The 20,811-nt window shown below is 37.3% G+C and overlaps 2 protein-coding genes across 2 annotated transcripts; both read left to right on the top strand.

Moving 5' to 3' along the window:
- Positions 1-1,622: 1,622 nt before the first annotated feature.
- On the top strand, positions 1,623-12,166 carry LOC135718328 (uncharacterized). Its single transcript, XM_073816122.1, has 7 exons — positions 1,623-4,158; positions 5,163-5,265; positions 6,418-6,537; positions 6,624-6,713; positions 8,588-8,692; positions 11,575-12,101; positions 12,148-12,166. The coding sequence occupies exons 1-7, from the start codon at positions 4,145-4,147 to the stop codon at positions 12,164-12,166; spliced, it is 978 nt and encodes a 325-aa protein (XP_073672223.1). The 5' UTR covers positions 1,623-4,144.
- On the top strand, positions 12,136-18,356 carry LOC135718174 (uncharacterized). Its single transcript, XM_065240445.2, has 5 exons — positions 12,136-13,558; positions 13,668-13,787; positions 15,476-15,556; positions 15,663-15,719; positions 18,086-18,356. The coding sequence occupies exons 1-5, from the start codon at positions 12,208-12,210 to the stop codon at positions 18,316-18,318; spliced, it is 1,842 nt and encodes a 613-aa protein (XP_065096517.1). The 5' UTR covers positions 12,136-12,207; the 3' UTR covers positions 18,319-18,356.
- Positions 18,357-20,811: the final 2,455 nt, after the last annotated feature.

Raw genomic sequence — 20,811 nt, 5'->3', positions numbered from 1 at the left:
TTACAGATTGGCTGCCAAAATGCTCTTCACATAGCGGTGATCAATGATAAGGGTCATCTCCCCTTATCTTTAGGAAACTAAAACATTTGTAATTTTCCATGAGGTAATTGTTCCAGAGTTCAGTTTAAACACTAGTCAGACCATTAAACAAACAGAGACCGGAAGTTATAAAAAAGGGTCTAAAGGGTTTATGATAAAAGAGACGCTCGCGTTTGCCAGATACTCGCTTAATATATAATCAAAGTTTACTGTCCCTGCTAAAAAACCAGCATACCAGCATATGTTGTGTTTTGGTGCTGGTTTGCTAGTGAACACCAGCTAAACCAGCATCAAACCAGCATCACTACCAGCATTAGCACCAGCTAAACCAGCATTAGCACCAGCATCCCATGCTGGTCATACCAGCATATGTTGTGTTTTGGTGCTGGTATGCTGTGACCACCAGCTAAACCAGCATAAATCCCATGCTGGTCCATGCTGGTTTGATGCTGTTTTTTTCAGCAGGGGTTAAGTTAGTGTCTTGTGAGAATTGTGTGAACGTGAGCGTCTCGACGCATGTGCAGAAGGGACATATTTTGACAAGACGCATGATGCACATAGGTTCACATGACAAAACGAACACATATTTCGGAATGACAAGCAACACATGTAACACATTCTGAACACATATTTTGAATTTGCGCCCCTCGGAAGAGAAGCCACTGGTTTTTTGTCTTTGATGTTGTTAAACAAGGCAGGGCTCAACATAAAGGACTGCCCGGTGGCCCGGGGCAAGCATGAGAGGCGTTCGGGACAGTAAAAAGTATTGTCACTTGCCCGATCGAACCAGTACTTCACCCTCAGTCACTAAAATATATTTTCATCAATGTATATTATTTAACATCTTTGAAGCAGACATCTACTTGGGTAAAACCCGACAAAAGAAACAATGCAATATTTTGCACAATTTGCTGTCAGTTTACAGGTAAAGCAGAAAAGTTGGGAGCCTTTTTTTCGTTGGAACGTGTCTGTTGTAAATGTATACAATTAATTATTTTTGAATTATTCTTTTGAAATATGTGACACAGATTTTTTTATTGGGGCCAGTAAGAATTTTGGCAGGGCAAGAGAAAATCTGAACCACTGGCCCGACTGGGTGTCACATAAATAAGAATATGCAAGGAAACCCTGCTGAAAAATCCACGATCAAACCAGCATGGACCAGCATGGGAATTAGTACCAAAACACAACATATGCTGTGTCTTGCTGGTATGACCAGCATGGAATGCTGATGCTAATGCTGGTTTGGTGCTGATTTAGCTGGTGCTAATGCTGGTAACGTCTTCTAAGCTGCTTAAAGATAGTTCAGGCAAAAATGAAAATTCTGTCATCATTTAATCACTCTCATGTTGTTATAAACCTGTATAAATGTGTTTGTTCTCATGAACACAAAGGAAGATATTATGAGGAATGTTTGTAATCAAACTGTTTGTGAGTCCAATCATTTCCATAGTATTATTTGTCCTACTATAGAAATGAACGAGGCTCACAAACAGTTTGATTACAAACATTCCTCATAAAATCTTCCTTTGTGTTCATGAGAACAAACACATTTATACAGGTTTATAACAACATGAGAGTGAGTAAATGATGACAGAATTTTCATTTTTGGCTGAACTATCCCTTTAAGTAATAATTTTCTGTATGACTGTATCAGTCTCTCACATTGTTTGGAGGTTTTGGTTCTTCTTTACAACATTGCAATGTCCAGTTCATTGAGGTTGGTGGAGCTTTTGTTTATGCACATGATTTCAGTCAGGATGAGGTCTGGACAATGACTGGACTGTTGCAACCACTTTATTATTTTCTTTTCCGACATTTTGTTGTAGATATGATTCTGTGCTTGTATCATTATCCTGTTGCATGACCCAGTTGTGGCTAAGCTTTAGCTGTCAAATGGATGTCCTCACATTGGACTCTAGGATGGTTTAATATAGACCATTTTCCAAGATGTAAACAACACTGGTCCAGAAACACTTCCTGTTTCAGTTTGTAACTGTTTTCTTTATTTCACATATAAAAAACATTTTAAAGATGATTTTTAACTTTTTTAATTCAGTTCTATATGTTCTGTTGGTTGTATTTTATCCCAACGTTTATGTAGTGTTAAAAAACTGAAACAGAAAGTGCTTCTGACCCCGTGTTGTTTACATCTTGCAAAATGGTCATACCAGTGGTTCTTAACGTTATTCCTGGAAGCCCACTGCTCTGCACATTTTTTATGTCTCCCTTATTAAACACACCTGATTCAAATCATCAGCTAATTAGAAGAGATCTCCATGAACTGAACTGTCTGTCAAATAAAAGAGATATACAAAATGTGCAGAGCACATGGTCGACTCAATCACTGTGAGGTGCCCAGGTCATGTGCCTATAGACCCTTTTACTGTTTGTACACAATGATGACGTGGCAACGTATGCGCGCACATTTTGGCAACGGAAGTATGGCAAGAATCAGCACTGAAGCAACACAGACAGAGAAAGTTATTTTAAAACATTGACTTATCAACTTTTTTAACACAGCTACCTGATCCGTATACTATAGTGGAGTGGATAGAAGATGTTAGCAGATGGCCAAATATAAAGTGGCCAGATACATATATACGTAGCCTATATTAGTTATTATATTAGTGCAACCAAACGCAACAACCAGACATTTTGATGCTGGGAAACCATTTTGATAAACTTTCTGAGTTGCTAACACGTTAGAACCAATGGGGAACAATACCACTTTCGTCGCCAAAATGCACGCGCAGGCTATTTGATCACGTGAGCTGGAAAAGGGTTTATTGCCCTGCTGACAAAAACAGCATACCAGCAAGACCAGCATATGTTGTGTTTTGGTGCTGGTTTGCTAGTGAACACCAGCTAAACCAGCATCCAACCAGCACCAGCATTAGCACCAGCTAAACCAGCATTAGCACCAGCTAAACCAGCATTAGCATACCAGCATATGTTGTGTTTTGGTGCTGGTATGCTGGTGACCACCAGCTAAACCAGCATAGACCAGCATAATTCCCATGCTGGTCCATGCTGGTTTGATTCTGTTTTTTTCAGCAGGGTGAACAAGCATGTGTTGCATTTGTTGTGAGGTGTTTGTTCACATGCAGCTTTGCAAACGTTAGCCATGCTGTCAAGTTTTTTTCCAGTAGAGGATTTCCCCTGGCAATCCTTAATCACAGGCATTTGATTAGCAGAGCCTGAATACTACTGTCAGACTCTTAATTCATCTTTTAACAGTGTCATAACTTGTCTCATGTCTTTTTTCCCTTGGTTTATTTTTGTTAAATAAATAATGACATGGTGTGATATGTCAAGTGTTGTTATCCATCTGGTTTTCATTCTAAAACGCTTTACATGGCTTAATGTAGGCTTAAATGCCTGCATAGGCATGTCTGTATAGTATGCTTTATTAACAAGGTGTAGGCTAGACTATACTGAATCTTTAAATGCCAGTCTTAATGCATTAAGGCACATTAAGTGTGTTAAGCACAATGCATCATATTAGGCCTGATCTGTTTGTCAATATAGAAGGCTGCTTTATTAATAATGTTACAGATTAGTCTTTCAATATCATGGTCTTGATGCATTAAGCATTTTCTTTATTTTAAGATTAGTTCACATTCAAATAGCCTGCAAAAATACATCATCCCTGCAGCACTCTATGCCCATTTCAGTTTTAAAATAAAGTATTATCATGGTTTGAGAGTAATGTGTGGGAGAAACAATTAGACAAAAGATAACTTTAAATTGACTTTTTTACATTAATCTGTTCATTTTTAATTTTGATTTATAAAGATGCAAAATGTAATTAAATCTAAAAAATAAGTCAATATTTCATTTTTTTTTTTCAAAACCTCTGATAATATCAGAAGGGCTTATAAGCCTAATGGAAATTTCCTGAACTGTGTGTTCACCTGACATATCAAGTCCCCATCACAACCACCCCACCCCCTGCGATAGCCAATAGGGGATGACAACAGCACCCCTCCCCCATTCACTCTCATGCAGTCACGCAGGTGCGACCTCCATTTTAGTTTAATTTTGATCAGAACTTGGAAAGACGAAACATCTCCCCGGAATATTTCTTTTTGATGGGAGCATCATGGACAAAAAAAGGTAAGAAATGTTATCGAAACCATGGTAAATTTTATAGTAGTAATATGATGAGGTAGATCAATTAAACAGATTAAATTAAAGCTTTAGGTAATTAGCAATTAGCAAGCGTGTTGGCAAGCGTGCTCATTATAATGATAGATAGAATGATAGTTTAACGAATGTAAATCGTCTTCACATAAATATGAAATTGATTTATGTTAACTCTTAATAATATGCTTGTTTGAAATCAATAACCGAACGTCACGTGTGTTCTGATTGTCAACATTAGGCTTGTTCGACTTCATGCGGCGCTGCAAGAACCGACAGCCGGATGACGTCAAAGTACCGCGAGAACGATTTGAGAAATCATACGAAGTGTAATTTCGTCTCGCTCTCGTGGCACTTTAAGGTCATCCGCCTGTCAGTTCTAGCGGCACCGTAGGAAGTCGAACAAGCCTATTATGTCATAGCGCATGGAAAATAATCATAAATATTTCAAGTGTTGTGTGAGTCTATTGTTCATAATTGAAAACTTTAAACTAGAGATGGTTATTTTAGTTAAAAACTTCTTGATGTGGACTAATGTTAGTTCGTCTGCGTCACCGTTTTTACACTGTTTACCATATAGACTACGTTACAAACGTTTATAATATTAGCAAAAATACATTGTTTAAAATGTCTAAGTGTTTAGCTTCAGTAAATGGTCTCTGTTGAGATATTCAGATGTTATAGGATCATAAATACAGTATTTTGAGACAGAATTGCGGATAACAACATGCTAAATAACAGGACTTCTCACCTTTGTTTTGATATCCCTGCTGAAAATAATAGCCAGCAGTTATGTGCCAAAGTAGAAAATAATAATAATAACATTGTGATGCATGCAGTGCAGTTTAGTGGCAAAAATGTTATGTTTATGGTTGGTCACGGTTGGTCTGTGCATACATGTAAACAAGAGTTTTGTAGATGTAACTGTATTGTACATAACTGTACATGTGTAAAGATGTTGATTTTATTTTAAACAGCCCAAATAAAGTCAACAAAAGGATCAGCAGGTTTGAACGTCGCATCACAAGACTGAGAAAGCATCATGGTGAATGTGCCAGGAGACAATCAGCTAGAGAAAAGGTGATTTTTTTTCATGCATGCAAATTGAAGTAGCCTTAATCGTTGCATGTTTTGTTTATGTAAAACATTTAGTTTTTATGATTATGTGAACATATGTACAAAACCTACATATTTGCCAAGACAGAAAATTAAAGTGCCCATATTATGACTGCTTTTCCACAAGTTATATAGGTGTATGAGTTCCATAAAGCATGTTTCAAAAGTTGTTTGCTTGTAATAGCTTGTAGGAAAAGATTGTTACCCATCTCTAGTAGCCTCTGTTTCAGGGCAGTTCAGATTGTGCCGTTTTGAGGTGGTCATTACATATTTATGAGCTGCTGCTCCTTTGATCACGCCCCACTACTAAGGTCATGTGTGCGTGCTCAGTGATATTGTGAGCAGTACAATACTGTGTTATTATTTTTATATATTAATATTAACGGTTTATGTTGCCAACAGACAAATCAAGCAAAAAAGTATCACTAAAAAGTACATTACAGGAGAAGAAACTCATGACACATAATGATTCCAGAGTAAATTATGATGTATCAGTCTCAACAATACACTCGTTTTCCCTGGACAATGCTAACATATTCCCGTTATAAAACATTTTCAAACGCATTATTTTTGCAAATGACAGAAATTTAGACCCCGGCGGGGGATATATACTGCTTGAGGACCGCGTGCTAATTGCTAGAAGCTAGCGGGAGGTCCGGACCGTAAAGAAGAGACTTGGGGGTACGTTAGCCCTGTCAGAAAAGCCAGGTCAGTAAGGCCCAGTCACGCTTAGTTTGGCAAAACACTTTTAGTTTGGCAAAGCACTATTAGTAAACGGAATTTGACGAAACGGCTAGTTACGTCACTTCAGAGCTGAGTTTGAACTTGTGCAATCTGAGACTCAAGGCAGAGGACATTCAGAAACCTGTATCTCACTCAAAACAGCATGGATGGATTTTTTTCCAAGTTTGTATGTGTGTGGAAGCACCAGAGACACAAAATAACACCCCAAAACCCAGAAAAAGTGAGTTTTTCATAATATGGGCACTTTTAATATTCATATAAAATCACATATTGCATGCCCTATTCACTTTTTAAAGCAAGTGAGGCTGCAAAGTAAAGTGAAAGAAAAATTTTTTTTTGACTGCAGTTATAAATTAAATGAACTTATTTCAGGCAATGGAAACATCAAGTGTTGGCACCATCATGCCTCACCAGGACCCAGATGACCAGGTCCCATCTCCCCTCCAGCAGGACATACTTGACTTAAAATTGATGTGTAGAAAACGATCCTTGGTAAATTTGTGTGTTTTAAAAATACAAAGGTAATAGGTGTGTTTAAAAAGGCAATAATTTATGACACTTTCTGTCAATCTGATCAGCTGGATTCAAAGGGAAATATGGACAGTTCAATACCTTCAGATGTTACCAAGCCGTTTGGCAAAAAGTCACTGTCTACAAAGAAATCTGCGGTGAGTATTTGTCATAATGTCGCCAGAGACAACATAGCCGACATGCACCATAAAACACACATCAATTTGGTTTGGCTTTATGAGGATATTAACATCTGGTCAATTCATGCGTTTTCTCTGGTTGGATAGCTATCCAATCATAAAAAGACTGGGAGCCCGTTTCAGAAAGGTGGTGAAAACTAAGTATGTTAACCCTGAAATGAGGGAAACTCTTTGAGTTTTCCGTTTCAAAACGGGAGGTTTGTTAAACCAGAGACAGCGGGGTAAGCCTGTTTCAGAAGAAGTAACTTGTACTCAAGAGTTTCTTGTGGTCTCCTTCCCCAATTTAGCAGTAGGGGAGTTTGTATATCTTGTTAGTTTACTCAGTGTACATAAAACTGTGCCCAATTAATGTACTGTTAATTTTTTGTTGTTTTTAATTTACAATGAAATTGCCAGTGCAAGTCATTTTAATATATTTTATATATTTAGTACAAAAAAGTCAACCTCAAAATTAAAACATTAAATAGCAATGACTTGTATAGCCAATTTCATGTACTTCGGTGCAAAGACTGTGTATGTCTAAAGGCCAATTTATACTTTTGCGTTAGGTGCGCGTTATAGGTACGCCGTAACATACGCATAGACGCGAACCCTGTCGCCGTAGTTTTCGCAGAACCTGACGTGCACCTCCTCAAAAATGTAACTACACGTCGAAACGACGCGGACCGCAAGATCTGTGATTGGTCGGCGTGAATGCATTGTGTTTCCTCCTACGCATTTCGGCGGTGTAACTGCAGAGCAACACAAACGCAGAAGTATAAATGCTCATGACGGCGTTGCTTACGTGCCTAGCGTCTGGCGTACCCTACGGCGTAACCCCGACGCAAAAGTATAAATTGGCTTTAAGATGTCATGTCCTTGAGGATCATGTAGATGATAATGTTGCATTCATTTGTAGGAGATACATTTGGGAGAGGATTTTGAGGCCCGAGTGGATTTTGTCTCATCCACGTGTATTTATTTGTGCAGGATTTTATTTTTCTTTGTAGTCATTTTACATATACTGTATAAATATCCTTACGTGACTAATATCAGCTTTTGTGGCTCTTACATCTGAACAGTTGCCTTTAGGTTTCTACATTTTAAACAAACTCGATATTAAACCAAGAATTAAAACTTTTGCTGCTCTGTAAAGCGCAATCTATTTATTAGGAGTAATAAATAGTGTTTTTGCGTTTTTTAGTAGAAGATCAGCTTGTTATCCATTTTGCCAAGACACATTTATGAGGCCAAATGTAAATGGAAGAGTTTTAACAAATCAGATAGCTATCCGATCAGAGAAAACTAGGGATGCTCCGATCGATCGGCCGCCGATCGGTATCGGCCAATAATGGCATTAAATGACTCGATCGGTGCTCGCTAAATCTGCCGATCTCATAAACCGATCTTTCTGTTTACTTTTGTCATCAAAAGGATCCTGAATGCGGCTGCAATTAAAGACATTTTTTACGTAGCGCGAGCATTTTTACAACCCGTTGCTCATATTTTCAGTACTTTTAGGAGACAAAAATCCTGATCGGAGCATCCCTAGAGAAAACTCATGAAGTGACTAGGTGTGAAAAGTCCCTTTGACAGTAGCATGGGATTCAGTAAGCTCAATCACTTTAAGTTTAATTTATATATATATATATATATATATATATATATATATATATATATATATATATAAAAACATTGCTTGATATGTGCTAAATTTTAAACATTAGCTTTGTTACGTTGGTGTTGTTAATTTCTACACTGCTCTTATCCAGGATTTGCTAGGTGAAAACTTAGTCAGAGATGGAACATTGCTGGATAAAAATACATTTGATTATATTTATCTCTTTGTCCAGGACACAGACAGTGATGCAGATACAGAAATCCTAGAGTTGCCCAGTTCTTCTGTATCACCAGGAGCCTGTGATGTCCCAGACCTAAAGAGGACTGACAGTGTATTCGTAAGTTTCCCACACTCGTGTGTGCTGATCATTTTATCTTAAGTCTACATTTAGTCTACAGTATCTGTTGTATTCAGAGCTGCAACTATTGATTAGTCAAAAAGTCTAATACATTTTTATATATAATTCCTCAACAAATAATAAATGTAACACATTTATTATGTAATGTGCAGTAGTATTGGTCAGTCAAGTAGAAGTCACCGGTATCACTGCACAGCACGCAACAACTTTGTTTTATCAAGATAGTTCGACAAAAGAAGTGTGTCTTTGGATGTAAGGAGAAGAAAACATTATTTAGTTTTCCCTTTGTTGAGACAACAGTGGATGCAAACACATCGAGATTTACGTTGCTTAAAATAGCGGATAAACAAACAACGATTAGATAGAGACGTCCTGCTGTCATTGTTGCTGCTGTTGTTCCTGTTGATCAATTACTGAATCGGTATCCGATTCTGGATCAAATATGTAAGGCTGCATCTGACTGTAAGCCATGGTTATTTAAAAAATAGTTTTTAAGTTTGTTTCCATCGACGTCACAGTGTAAGATTAGTTTCCAAATGCTGCGCATACTCATAACTCTTTAGCTCCGCCCACCATACACCTTCAAGTGTTCGTAAATGCTTTTCTAGTGAGTAAACTGATCTGCTTGTGCGCAATGTTAAAGAGGAACTCCTTCCCATTTTCCTTCCAGACGAGCCTCGTGTTTATAACTATAGGGCTCTATTTTAACTATCTAAACACATGGTCTAAAGGGCATGGCACAAGTGCACTTAAGGCGTGTCGGAATCCACTTTTGCTAGTTTAACAATGGGAAAAAATGGTTATACGCCTGGCACACAGTCTAAAAGGATTGTTCCTATTCCCTTAATGAGTAATGGGTGTGTTTTGGGCGTAATGTTCAATAAACCAATGAGAGTCTCATCTCCCATTCCCTTAACCTCTCGACGCGCACTAGCTCGGGGGCGGGATGATGTCAGTTTTTTTTAATGCTGCTAAAAATATCTATATAGCCTACTGTCTACAAACATTAATAATATTAACATTACTATACATCGTTTAAAAGGTCTACGGGTTTAGCATCAGTGTATGGTCTCTGTTTTGAGATACAGATGCTCTAGCATCATAAATGTAGTATTTTGTGTCAGAAGTCCAGATGACAACATGCAAAATATAAACGGGACTTCTTACCTTTGTGTTGGTATAACGATCGCAAATTGAATCCAGTCTGTTTCAGATGTGTGAATAACTCTTTAAAACCATCTTATAGACTACATCCAATTACCATTTTTGTCCACAAATGCGTATAATTTGTGAAATATAGGTTTATTGTCTATTGTTTACATCAGATTTCGCATGAACGTCTTGTAATAGAATATAATATCCAATCTGAGGACTGTTAACACCGTAACACTGTATATAAGATTACACTCGCGTTCAAACCTGCGTTCAAACTTTGTTTTACAAAGTAGGTGGGAGTATAATACATAATATCCAAACAGCGCTGTCAAATATTGTGATGTCATCTGACTTGCTTGTTCCTCCAATGACTTCATGGAAAATATTGATAGACAGAACCCATAGCCAATTAGATAACGAATCCAAAGATCTTTGTGTGACATTTTATTTCCTGGTGTGGAAACTGCATTTTATATGCTTACATAAGGATAAATAATAAGAACGAACGTGTATGCATGTAAACAAAAGACTTCTATGTTTGGGCTGACTGGCACTTAGAAAAGGCACTATTCTTCCGAAAACACTTGCAAGAATGACCTCAAACATGAAACATAACAACTTTAGACTTGTGGCTTTGGCATAATTGCATTTCTAGGTTTCACACACATATTTATCATTAAAGGGATACTCCATCTTTTTGTCATATTAAACTATGTTATTACCTTAACTAAGAAGAGTTGATACATCCCTCTATCATCTTAGTGCATGCACTTAATTGCTGTTGCGCGCGGTGACACTTTGATAGCATTTAGCTTAGCCCAGTTCATTCCATTCATTGGTACCAAACAGAGATGAAGTTAGAAATGACCAAACACATCTACGTTTTTCCTACTTAAGACGAGTAGTTATACAACCTAGTATGGTGGCACAAAACAAAACCTTGTGCTTTTTTAAGCGGGTTAAAAAGGATAACTATAACGTATGGCGGAATAGCCTTTTTGGGAGTACATCGACTTGGCGCAGTAAAAAGTCACGCCTGAAAAATTTGCTCCTCTTCTCCCTTTCATAAGGAGAGGGAGAGTTTTACTGCGCCAAGTCGAAGCACTTGAAGGTTGTATAACTCCTCGTTTTAAATAGGGAAAACGTTGATGTGTTTGGTCATTTCTTACTTCATCTCTGTTTGGTACCATTGAATGAACTGAGCTAAGCTAAGTGTTACCAAAGTGCCGCCGTGCGACACAGGAAAAGAAAATCAGCGTTTTCGTCTCGTTTATGAATATTACTAACCCACTCGTTAAATAACAAAGTCAATATTGAGCCATTGACTTTAGACCAGGTTTTAGTTGGTCAATGGTGTAGCCTATTTTAGTTTTATCAAAATAACAATGCACCAACAATGTGCCTGAACACACCTCGTTTTCAGACCAGCACAACCATGAGCGCAAGAGATTTCTATTGTTCTATTTAAACACTGTGGCGCTGGACGTGAAAATGATAACTTTGTCTGAAACCAGCAAAAAACACTAGCACTGCATTGTATGGGGCCCTAGGTTTGTAAAAAAAATGAAGGTACAAACTGTTTTATTGTAAATTTTATAGTCTGCTTTTATTTGAATTATATAAATAAACTCTGAACTCACAATGGACTCTACATACAGAGATCCAGTTTAATTATTTTAAACTTAAACTATGTTATTTATTTACAGCTTACCAAGAAATCATTAGGGATCAGTTCCACTTCAGATGACTCAATTAGCAGCATTGACAACAGTGAAGACGAGTATGTGCCTGAATCGGAGAGCAGTTCTGAAGAATCTGAAGACAGCATTCCACAGCCTTTGTCCAGTCCCTCATCTACCAATGTGTCATTAGGTGACAATGTTGATTCTTCCTCATCTTCCATGAATGCAGACAAGGAATGTTCCCCACTTGAAGTTAAGGAGACAATGACTCATTCAGATAATGACTGCAGTAGTGAGGTTTCTGTAATGAAACTGAAAAAGACTGCATATGGCCAAAGAATGTACAACAAAAAGCATTATTGCTTTTATTGTTACAAACCATTCTGCAAAATGGCAAGACACTTGGCCCAAGTTCATAAAAATGAGGTCGATGTAGCAAAAGCTCTTTCTTATCCAAAGGGGTCTAAAGAAAGGAAGATTAATTTGGATCTTTTGAGGAATAAAGGGAACCGTGTACACAACACAAATGTTCTAAAAGCTGGCAAAGGAGTGTTGGTGCCACGTCAACATTCCACTGCTAAAAACGTGAATTTTAAGGACTACTTGCACTGTTTGAACTGCCAAGGGCTGTTCAGGCGAAAAGCACTTTGGAGGCATATGTCAAGGTGTAACCTGGCCAAGAAGTGCCAGGTCACAAAACCAGGTAGATCCAGAGTTCAAGCACTCTGTGCTTATGCAGAGCCTGTTCCTGAAGGAGTAACAAAAAAATTATGGAAACTGATCAGTGACATGAAGCAAGATGAAGTAACGCACGTGGTTAAAAGTGATGCATGCATCATCAAGTTTGGAGAACACTTGTGCAACAAAATGGGGAACGACAAAACCAAGCATGAATACATCAGAACTAAAATGCGTGAGGCTGGAAGGCTGTTGGTATCTGCTAGAAAAGTTGGAAAACTGCAGAGTATTAAAGACTTTTTCATACCCCAAAACTTCTATGATGTTATTAAGGCCGTTAAAGATACAGCGGGATACCGAGAAGAAGATGAGGTCTTTGCAATTCCGTCTTTGGCGTTAAAACTGGGGCACAACCTAAAAAAAATGGCAGATATTGCAGAATGTGAAGCAATGATTGCAGGAGATGAAAACATTGTCCAAAAGGTAAAAATGTTTAAGAAAATGTATACCACAAAATGGAATGAATTGGTGTCAGCCTCAGCCTTGAAGACACTTAATGAAGCAAAATGGAACACTCCAGAGCTTCTTCCTTTTACTGAGGATGTTAAGAAAATGCACATCCATCTCAGCAAGCAAACTAAACTGTACCAAGAAAAGCTAAAACTTGAGAAAAGTCAAAAGAACTGGTCAAATCTTGCTCAAGTGACTCTGTGTGATGTAATGGTGTTTAATCGCAGGAGAGCAGGAGAAGTTTCGAAAATGAAGTTGAATTCATATCTTCTCCGAAACACATCTGTTTTGCATTCTGATGTCGCGGTTGCTTTATCTAAAGTTGAGCAGAAGCTCTGTCAGCATTTCCAACGTGTTGAAATTAGAGGCAAGCGAGACAGAAAGGTGCCAATACTCCTGACCCCAAGTATGCTGGACTCCATGGAGCTACTTGTAAAGAATCGTCAAGCATGTGGTGTACATGATGAAAATCTTTTTTTTTTCGCAAAACCCATGACTGAGACATCATACTACAAAGGCACGGATTGCATCAGGAAGGTTGCCTACCAGTGTGGAGCTGAACATCCAAAGACTCTAAAAACCACAAAGCTGCGGAAACACATTGCAACACTTTCTACAGTGCTTAATCTGAGAGATACTGATATGGACCAATTGGCAGATTTTATGGGACATGATATAAGAGTTCATAGAAACTTTTACCGACTGCCTGAAGGGACGTTACAACTAGCAAAGATCAGCAAGGTGCTGATGGCCCTTGAACAGGGAAGGGTATCAGAATTCAAGGGGAAAAACCTTGATGAAATTAACCTTGATCCTAATGGTAATAACACATATGTACAAGAGCAAAATTTCTGTATTGTTCAGTAACATCTCTTTGTGCAACTTTATACGGTGCATTAAAACAAATGTTTTTGTATAATTTTTTGCAGAGAAAGTGAATGTAGAGACTGATGTTTCTGAAACTGATGTTTCTGAAACTGAGGATGAAGAAAGTGAGGGTGAGATGCCACAGCCAAAAAAACGACGTCGGTCCTCTTCAACATCTATAGGTATGGTCCTCTGTGATTTTATGTAAATTCCTGCATTAACAGGTAACCTATTATGTGTTTGCTTTGGTTGGGTTTAAGAATAAAGATTTAGATTTTGCTCTTGTATTATAAAAATCTCTGTGGCTGTCCCTGATATGCTCATTTGACCTAAAACAGGTTTGCAGCCGTTACAAAGCAGGTAAGGAACTTGATCTCATTCTCACTCAAGCTGTGCCCCTAGAATGCCTAATGGTCACTGATGGTTACGCCTCTGAACATGGTTTCATTCAGTTCATTGTGTGCCTCCTGGAACAGTCCTCTGTTCCTTCACTACTGGTTTTTCTACTGCAACCTGCCTTCCACCCACTTTTCACTGGTCACCTCCACTCTACCTATTGAACATTTTCCTCACTAAAGGTTAATGATGCCACACAATCTCTCTGCCCTACACTAAGCTTATGTCTGGACAGGCTGTGTCCTCTCTCCACCAAACCTGCTCCCTCAAACCAACCTCACCCATGAATGAATAATATAATCTTAAAGTTGCATACTGATCTTGGAGCTGCAGAGAGAACATGTCAGAAAACTTAAACCCTTCACTCCTACCTTGCTTCTCATCCAGCATTAGTGCTGAAAAAATGGCTTTCTACAATGATGTACCAAAACCACTGACCTCTCAGTTGATCTGTTTGCTTCTTTCTTGACTGAAAAAAGTGACACCCATTAGTAAGCAGTTCTTAAAGCTACTCTGGGACAACTTTTCTTCCCCATCAACTGCGTATCTGGTCTATGAATTCCTCTCTCAGAATGGTGACCTGAATTCAAATCTGTTGCAAGAAACCTGGGTGTCATGACTGACTGACCAGTTGTCCTTCTCTGACCACGTCAATATACCAGCCAACTCAGGCCACAGCCATTGGAACTTCCCATGGTTATCTCTCTGCTTGACTACGACAGTGCCCTTGCTTTGGTCTTTCTTAGTAGGCCATTGTTAGATTTTACTTTAGGGATGTTCCGATACTATTTTTCTCTTCCAGATATGTGGGCTCAGGGCATCGACCGATACAGAGTACTGATCCGATACCTAGGTGTGCATATCAGTATAATATACAGCTATACATACTACTAGCCCTGTATGAATTGATATAATTAATTTATGGTGTGCTTTAGACTTATTCCTGTATAAAACATGAACAAATACATACAGTGAACTTTTATTACAGTATTTTTATTATCTGAAAGACATTAATATTATTTATTTTTCCTGAGAGAAAACAAGCCACAAATCTAACACTGTAAACTGAAAGGTTATTTTAGTTTTAGAATATAACTGTATAAAACAGTGCAACAAATAAGCAATAAAAAAATTATATGAATAATATAACACAATAATCTTCAATAAATTCAATAAATAACCTTAACAACTAATACTTTGTTCTTTTCTCAAAATTCTTTTCAAATAAAAAATATTCCCCTTCAATAGAAAAATTTATCCCACCTTTACTATCTGAGCATATTTACAGTTCAAACCTTCTCAGTGAACTATGAGGCAAAATAATAGTTAATTAATCGTAATCTATGTCAATGTTAAATTAACCGAGGTTTTGATTTTAGGTCAAATCGTCCATCCCTAAATGGTCTTGGCTAGTACAACCTGTATTTAATTGTTTACTTTTTACAATAGTCAAAATCTTTTTTGTGTCCTTCAGCGGAATCTTCAGTTGGCACCAAGTCTTTGAGGGAAATGCCACAGCAAGAGAAGCAATGTCAGTCCCCTTCAACATCTACAGGTAAAGTCAAACCTGTGCTCTGGAAATGAACTTGCCTGAAATCATCATTATTGAAGCTTTTGGTTACAGTACGGCTTAATTTTAAAGTGTTTGTTTTCTCTTTCAGAAGAAAATTCATTTGCCCGCAAGTCGGCAAAGGAGAGAGCGACGACTTCAAACTCAGGTAAACAGTCAGGACTGCACTGCACTGCTAATTGCTGACTTGCCTAATTAAAGTTAATGCCCCTATTATTGTATTTGAAAGGCTCCTAATTTTGTTTTAGAGGTTTACATGCATCCAAAGTCAAAAAACACTTTTCTCATGCATTGTATATCACCACATTGTTCAATATTTTTCAAAGGACTCTGTAAATGAAGATGGCCCAGTCTGTTGTGATTGGTTATCCACACAAATGAGAACTAAAAATGTAATCTCATAGGCCTCAATAGCAGGGCTTTGAACCAGAATTTTTTCCCAATTGGTTAGTTCCGAACACAAACAGTATTTTAACGTTTCCGATTTTCGGTTCAACCCTAAAGTTGGCGTTCCTGAACCGGTTAGAACAAAAAAATTAAGTTCCCGAACCGGTTAATAACGTTCCATGTCAGCTGTGGGACTAAATAAGTAGGCTGATCATTAAGGACATTTAATTTAAATTATTAGTCTACATAATTTTCCTTAAGTCTCTATCTTGTCATCAAACATTAAAAAAGGCTACATTATGTAAGCGGCATAACTGTAATTCTGACATGCCTACATTCGTTGAGTGCACTTAAACACGCACACACACATAGATGGAGGACGAATGCCAAATGTCGCTTTGGGAAGAAGATGGAGCATAAACTGTCGCTCCACATGAAGTGAAAATTAAGTTGTTTTTCAGTGCTATATTCGCCACTTATTTTAATGGACTACACGCAGTGGTTCCCAATCCTGGTCCTCGAGGCCCCCCTGCCAGAAAGTTTTAGATGTTTCCTTATTTAACATACCTGATTTAACTCATCAGCTCGTTAGGGAGACATGTTTACCATTTTTTAAGGAGGTTGATAAGTTGAATCAGGTGTTTTAAATAAGGAGACATCTAAAACTTTCTGTGCCTCGAGGACCAGGATTGGGAAACACTGGACTACAGTATGAGATACAGTAGAGCAACTCCCTCTCAAGTTTATACATCAAGAGATCTGATCTTTGAAGGGCATAGGCAAATCATCAACTTTCACCCTATTTAAATTTGTGTATTAATCCGCGAATCACATGCAAGCTGAACTGTGGGTCGTGATCTGTATGGAATGGATCCGTTACACCACTAATTAGTTTTAAAACAAACATCTTGAGAGACTTGGTAGCCTACAATATTTACCTCTTATGATTGAGCATTAGAGACTTGGGCTTGATTATGCTACTTTAGTGTTTCCCACAGGATTTTTAGAGACTGTGGTGGTGATGACGTCACACGCCGATTAGCATATATGTGGCGTCATTGCGTCGTGTTTTACCATGTGATCTGTCACATTATATTGCATTTAACACAACTGGATGCTATTTTTAGAGATTATTTGTTCTGTTGTCTATGAAATAGTGACTTAACACAACCTAGTAACGTCCCACGACCCAGTAACTACTTGTTTAATCAAATCAGCTCTTTAACTGCTGCTAAAAACGCGCAAAATCATCATACATTTACATTGAGGCTGTACTGATGTTGCTCTTCTCATCGGTGTTGTTGCGTTTTGAGCGCTTTTTTATTTTAAATACGATTGGTAGTTTTATTGTATGCAAATACAGAAATATGAGAGAATACACGGTTGCTGTTACTACAGAACACGTGCATATGCATCATAGGTAGGAAGAGATCTTGGACACAGACTCACACCAGAATGGGTATGTGTGGTAATGCTAACCTTTTGTTAAGTCACTCATGATGAACTCGATCAGCCATCTTCTCTGTCAGTAATATCTGTGAACGTTGAAGTTTATGCAAAAAAGAAAGTACACGCGGGAGGAACGCGGAGTTAAAATACTTTTCACTGTTATGTGAGAGAGGCGCGCTGCATGCAACAGGGGAGGAGCGTGTGCTGCTGAGGCGCTGAACACAACGAGAGAGAAACACTGTACTTGCTGGTGGCAAGCTTCTCAATTCTCTGAGTCGGCAACGACCGGAAGTGAACTTCCACAAGTCATTACACAGAAATCTTGTCAAAGAACGGAAAAAATTACGTTATTAACCGGTTACCACTATTTTCAATAAACGTTTCTGTTCCGGAACATATATATTTTTAAAGTTTCTGGTTTCGTTTCTGTTCCTTGCAATACATTAAAAGTTTCTTGTTTTCGTTTTCGTTCTGTGAACCGGTTCAAAGCCTTGCTCAATAGTAACGTCTGGTACTCCCCTACTTGGTATTGACTGCCGATGTCCTAGTGTACATTACCCCTGTACTGTACTCTACATTCAGTTTTTTTAAAGTAAAGCAAAAGATTGTCTTTCTTATAAGTTGAGGTAAAATTATTATCTTTCTTGAAAGTTGATGTAAAATTATTTTCATTTTTAGGTTTGTCAAAATGCCCCAAAAGAAAGTGGACAGAAGAGGAGGTGAAGGCAGTTGAAAACAAACTTTTAGACTGCATCACATCTGGCAGGTTACCAGGGATAAGACAGTGTGAAGACTGCATCAGGTCAGCGCCGGAATTGCTTAAAAACAGAACCTGGAAATCAGTGAAGTTTTATGTCAAGAACCGAATAACAGCATTCAGGAGAGAGTGTGAGAAAAGAAAGAAAATGTAATGTCTCAGGTCAGATTATTCCTTTTTTTTTCAGGGAAATCAAGCACTTTTAAGTTCCAAGAAAAGTTTTTGTACTTGCATTCGTACAATTAGTTCTGTGTTTGCACTTATATTCGTGCGATGAGATCTGTGTTTGCACTTGCATTCGTACGATGAGATATCTGTGATTGCACTTTTATTCGTACGTTGAGTTTTCTAAGAGAAGTTTTTGTACTTGTATTCGTACGATGAGATTTCTAAATTTTTGCACTTTTATTTGTACGATGAGTTTTCTAAAAGAAGTTTTTGCACACTTATTCGTACGATGAGATATCTGTGTTTGCACTTTTATTCGTACGTTGAGTTTTCTAAGAAAAGTTTTTGTACTTGTATTCGTACGATGAGATTTCTAAGAGAAGTTTTTGCACACTTATTCGTATGATGAGATATCTGTGTTTGCACTTTTATTCGTACGTTGAGTTTTCTAAGAAAAGTTTTTGTACTTGTATTCGTATGATGAGATTTCTAAGAGAAGTTTTTGCACACTTATTCGTACGATGAGATATCTGTGTTTGGACTTATATTCATACGATGAGATCTATGTTTGCACTTGTATTCGTACGATGAGATTTCTAAGTTTTTGCAGTTTTCTAAGAGAAGTTTTTGTACTTCGAAATCTCATCGTACGAATACAAGTACAAGAACTTTTCTTAAAAAACTCAACGTATAAAGAAAAGTTTTTGTACTTGCATTCGTACAATTAGTTCTGTGTTTGCACTTATATTCGTGCGATGAGATCTGTGTTTGCACTTGCATTCGTACGATGAGATATCTGTGATTGCACTTTTATTCGTACGTTGAGTTTTCTAAGAGAAGTTTTTGTACTTGTATTCGTATGATGAGATTTCTACATTTTTGCACTTTTATTTGTACGATGAGTTTTCTAAGAAGTTTTTGCACACTTATTCGTACGATGAGATATCTGTGTTTGGACTTGTATTCGTACGATGAGATTTCTAAGAGAAGTTTTTGCACACTTATTTGTACGATGAGATATCTGTGTTTGCACTGTTATTCGTACGTTGAGTTTTCTAAGAGAAGTTTTTGTACTTGTATTCGTACGATGAGATTTCTAAGAGAAGATTTTGCACACTTATTCGTATGATGAGATATCTGTGTTTGGACTTATATTCATACGATGAGATCTATGTTTGCACTTGTATTCGTACGATGAGATTTCTAAGTTTTTGCAGTTTTCTAAGAGAAGTTTTTGTACTTCAAAATCTCATCGTACGAATACAAGTACAAGAACTTTTCTTAGAAAACTCATCGTACAAATAAAAGTCCAAAAATGTAGAAATCTCATTGTACGAATAATTTTTTTTTGCACTTTTATTTGTACAATGTGTTTTCTAAGAGAAGTTTTTGTACTTGTATAAGTACAATTAGTTCTGTGTTTGCACTTATATTTGTGCAATGAGATCTTTGTTTGCACTTGTATTCGTACGATGAGATATCTGTGTTTGCACTTGTATTCGTACAGTGAGACATCTGTGTTTGCACTTGTATTCGTACGATGAGATATCTAAGTGTGATAAATAAAAGAAGTACTTTTTTTCCAAATGACAATTTATTTGAATGCAATTTATTTTATTTGAAATTTAATCTATTTGCAATACATTTGTGATAAGTGGTAGCTAGGGTTTCCAACTTCACAAAGAAAAAATATGGGACAATTGTGTATAATATACTTAAATACTTGAAATGTAGATTTAACATGGACGGCTTTTGGTACTTGACACTTTGTTGTGTTTTCTTACATGGCTAGATGTTGGACTCATGAAAAAGAAGCACCTTATTTGTATCTGTAAAACAATTTTTTCAAAGATAAATAAACATTAACATCTTTACAGAATAAAACCACAAAATAACAGCATCATGCAAAGCATTCAAAGCACCAAAATCTAAAGAAATGTTTAATGTTAATTTATCTTTGAAAAAACTGTTGCCAGTAAATAACAATCTTTTAAATCTACAGCAAGTTACTGGCAAACAGCTGCATAACTCAGCAAATGTTACAGTGTTAGCAGGGAGCACCTGTGTGTGTGTTTTCTTTCCTAACAGATGGTTTTAAATAATGATTAAAGTGTTTCCTTAGAAGTAGTATTGCAGTAAAAGATTTAATATGTGTTTATCTATCTAAAGAAGTTAATGTGTGCCTTATTCATATAACCAATTTTACGAATAATGAAATGATGTCATGATAGTGAAATATGTTTTGCATAATAATCACTTTCATCTTACAGCTTATGTTTTTTATAAATGAATGTTTTATTAATGATTTGTTTTTAAGAAAGCATTATAACATGCTATGTGGAGTGGAGGAGTACTAGAGAGGAACTGCAGGGCTCCCAGGGATGAGAGGAGAACAGTTTGTTTTTCTTTGTCTATGTGTGTCCATCTTTGAAATTGGGTGTGGTGATGGAGTCAGATGGACGAGGGGAACGGCCTTTGT

This window comes from Paramisgurnus dabryanus, chromosome 10 (genome assembly GCF_030506205.2).
Source record: "Paramisgurnus dabryanus chromosome 10, PD_genome_1.1, whole genome shotgun sequence".
In the NCBI taxonomy this organism is placed as follows: Eukaryota; Metazoa; Chordata; class Actinopteri; order Cypriniformes; family Cobitidae; genus Paramisgurnus; species Paramisgurnus dabryanus.
Note: the sequence above shows the minus strand (reverse complement) of the source record. Positions and strands in the feature narration are given on the sequence as shown.

Coding starts and splice junctions, on each gene's coding strand:
- LOC135718328 (XM_073816122.1), top strand. Junction 5,266..6,417: donor GACAATCAGCTAGAGAAAAG/GTGATTTTTTTT, acceptor AACTTATTTCAG/GCAATGGAAACATCAAGTGT. Junction 8,693..11,574: donor AGAGGACTGACAGTGTATTC/GTAAGTTTCCCA, acceptor ATTTATTTACAG/CTTACCAAGAAATCATTAGG.
- LOC135718174 (XM_065240445.2), top strand. CDS start 12,208: ATGTCAAGGTGTAACCTGGCCAAGAAGTGCCAGGTCACAAAACCAGGT. Junction 13,788..15,475: donor GTCCTCTTCAACATCTATAG/GTATGGTCCTCT, acceptor TGTGTCCTTCAG/CGGAATCTTCAGTTGGCACC. Junction 15,720..18,085: donor AGCGACGACTTCAAACTCAG/GTAAACAGTCAG, acceptor TTTCATTTTTAG/GTTTGTCAAAATGCCCCAAA.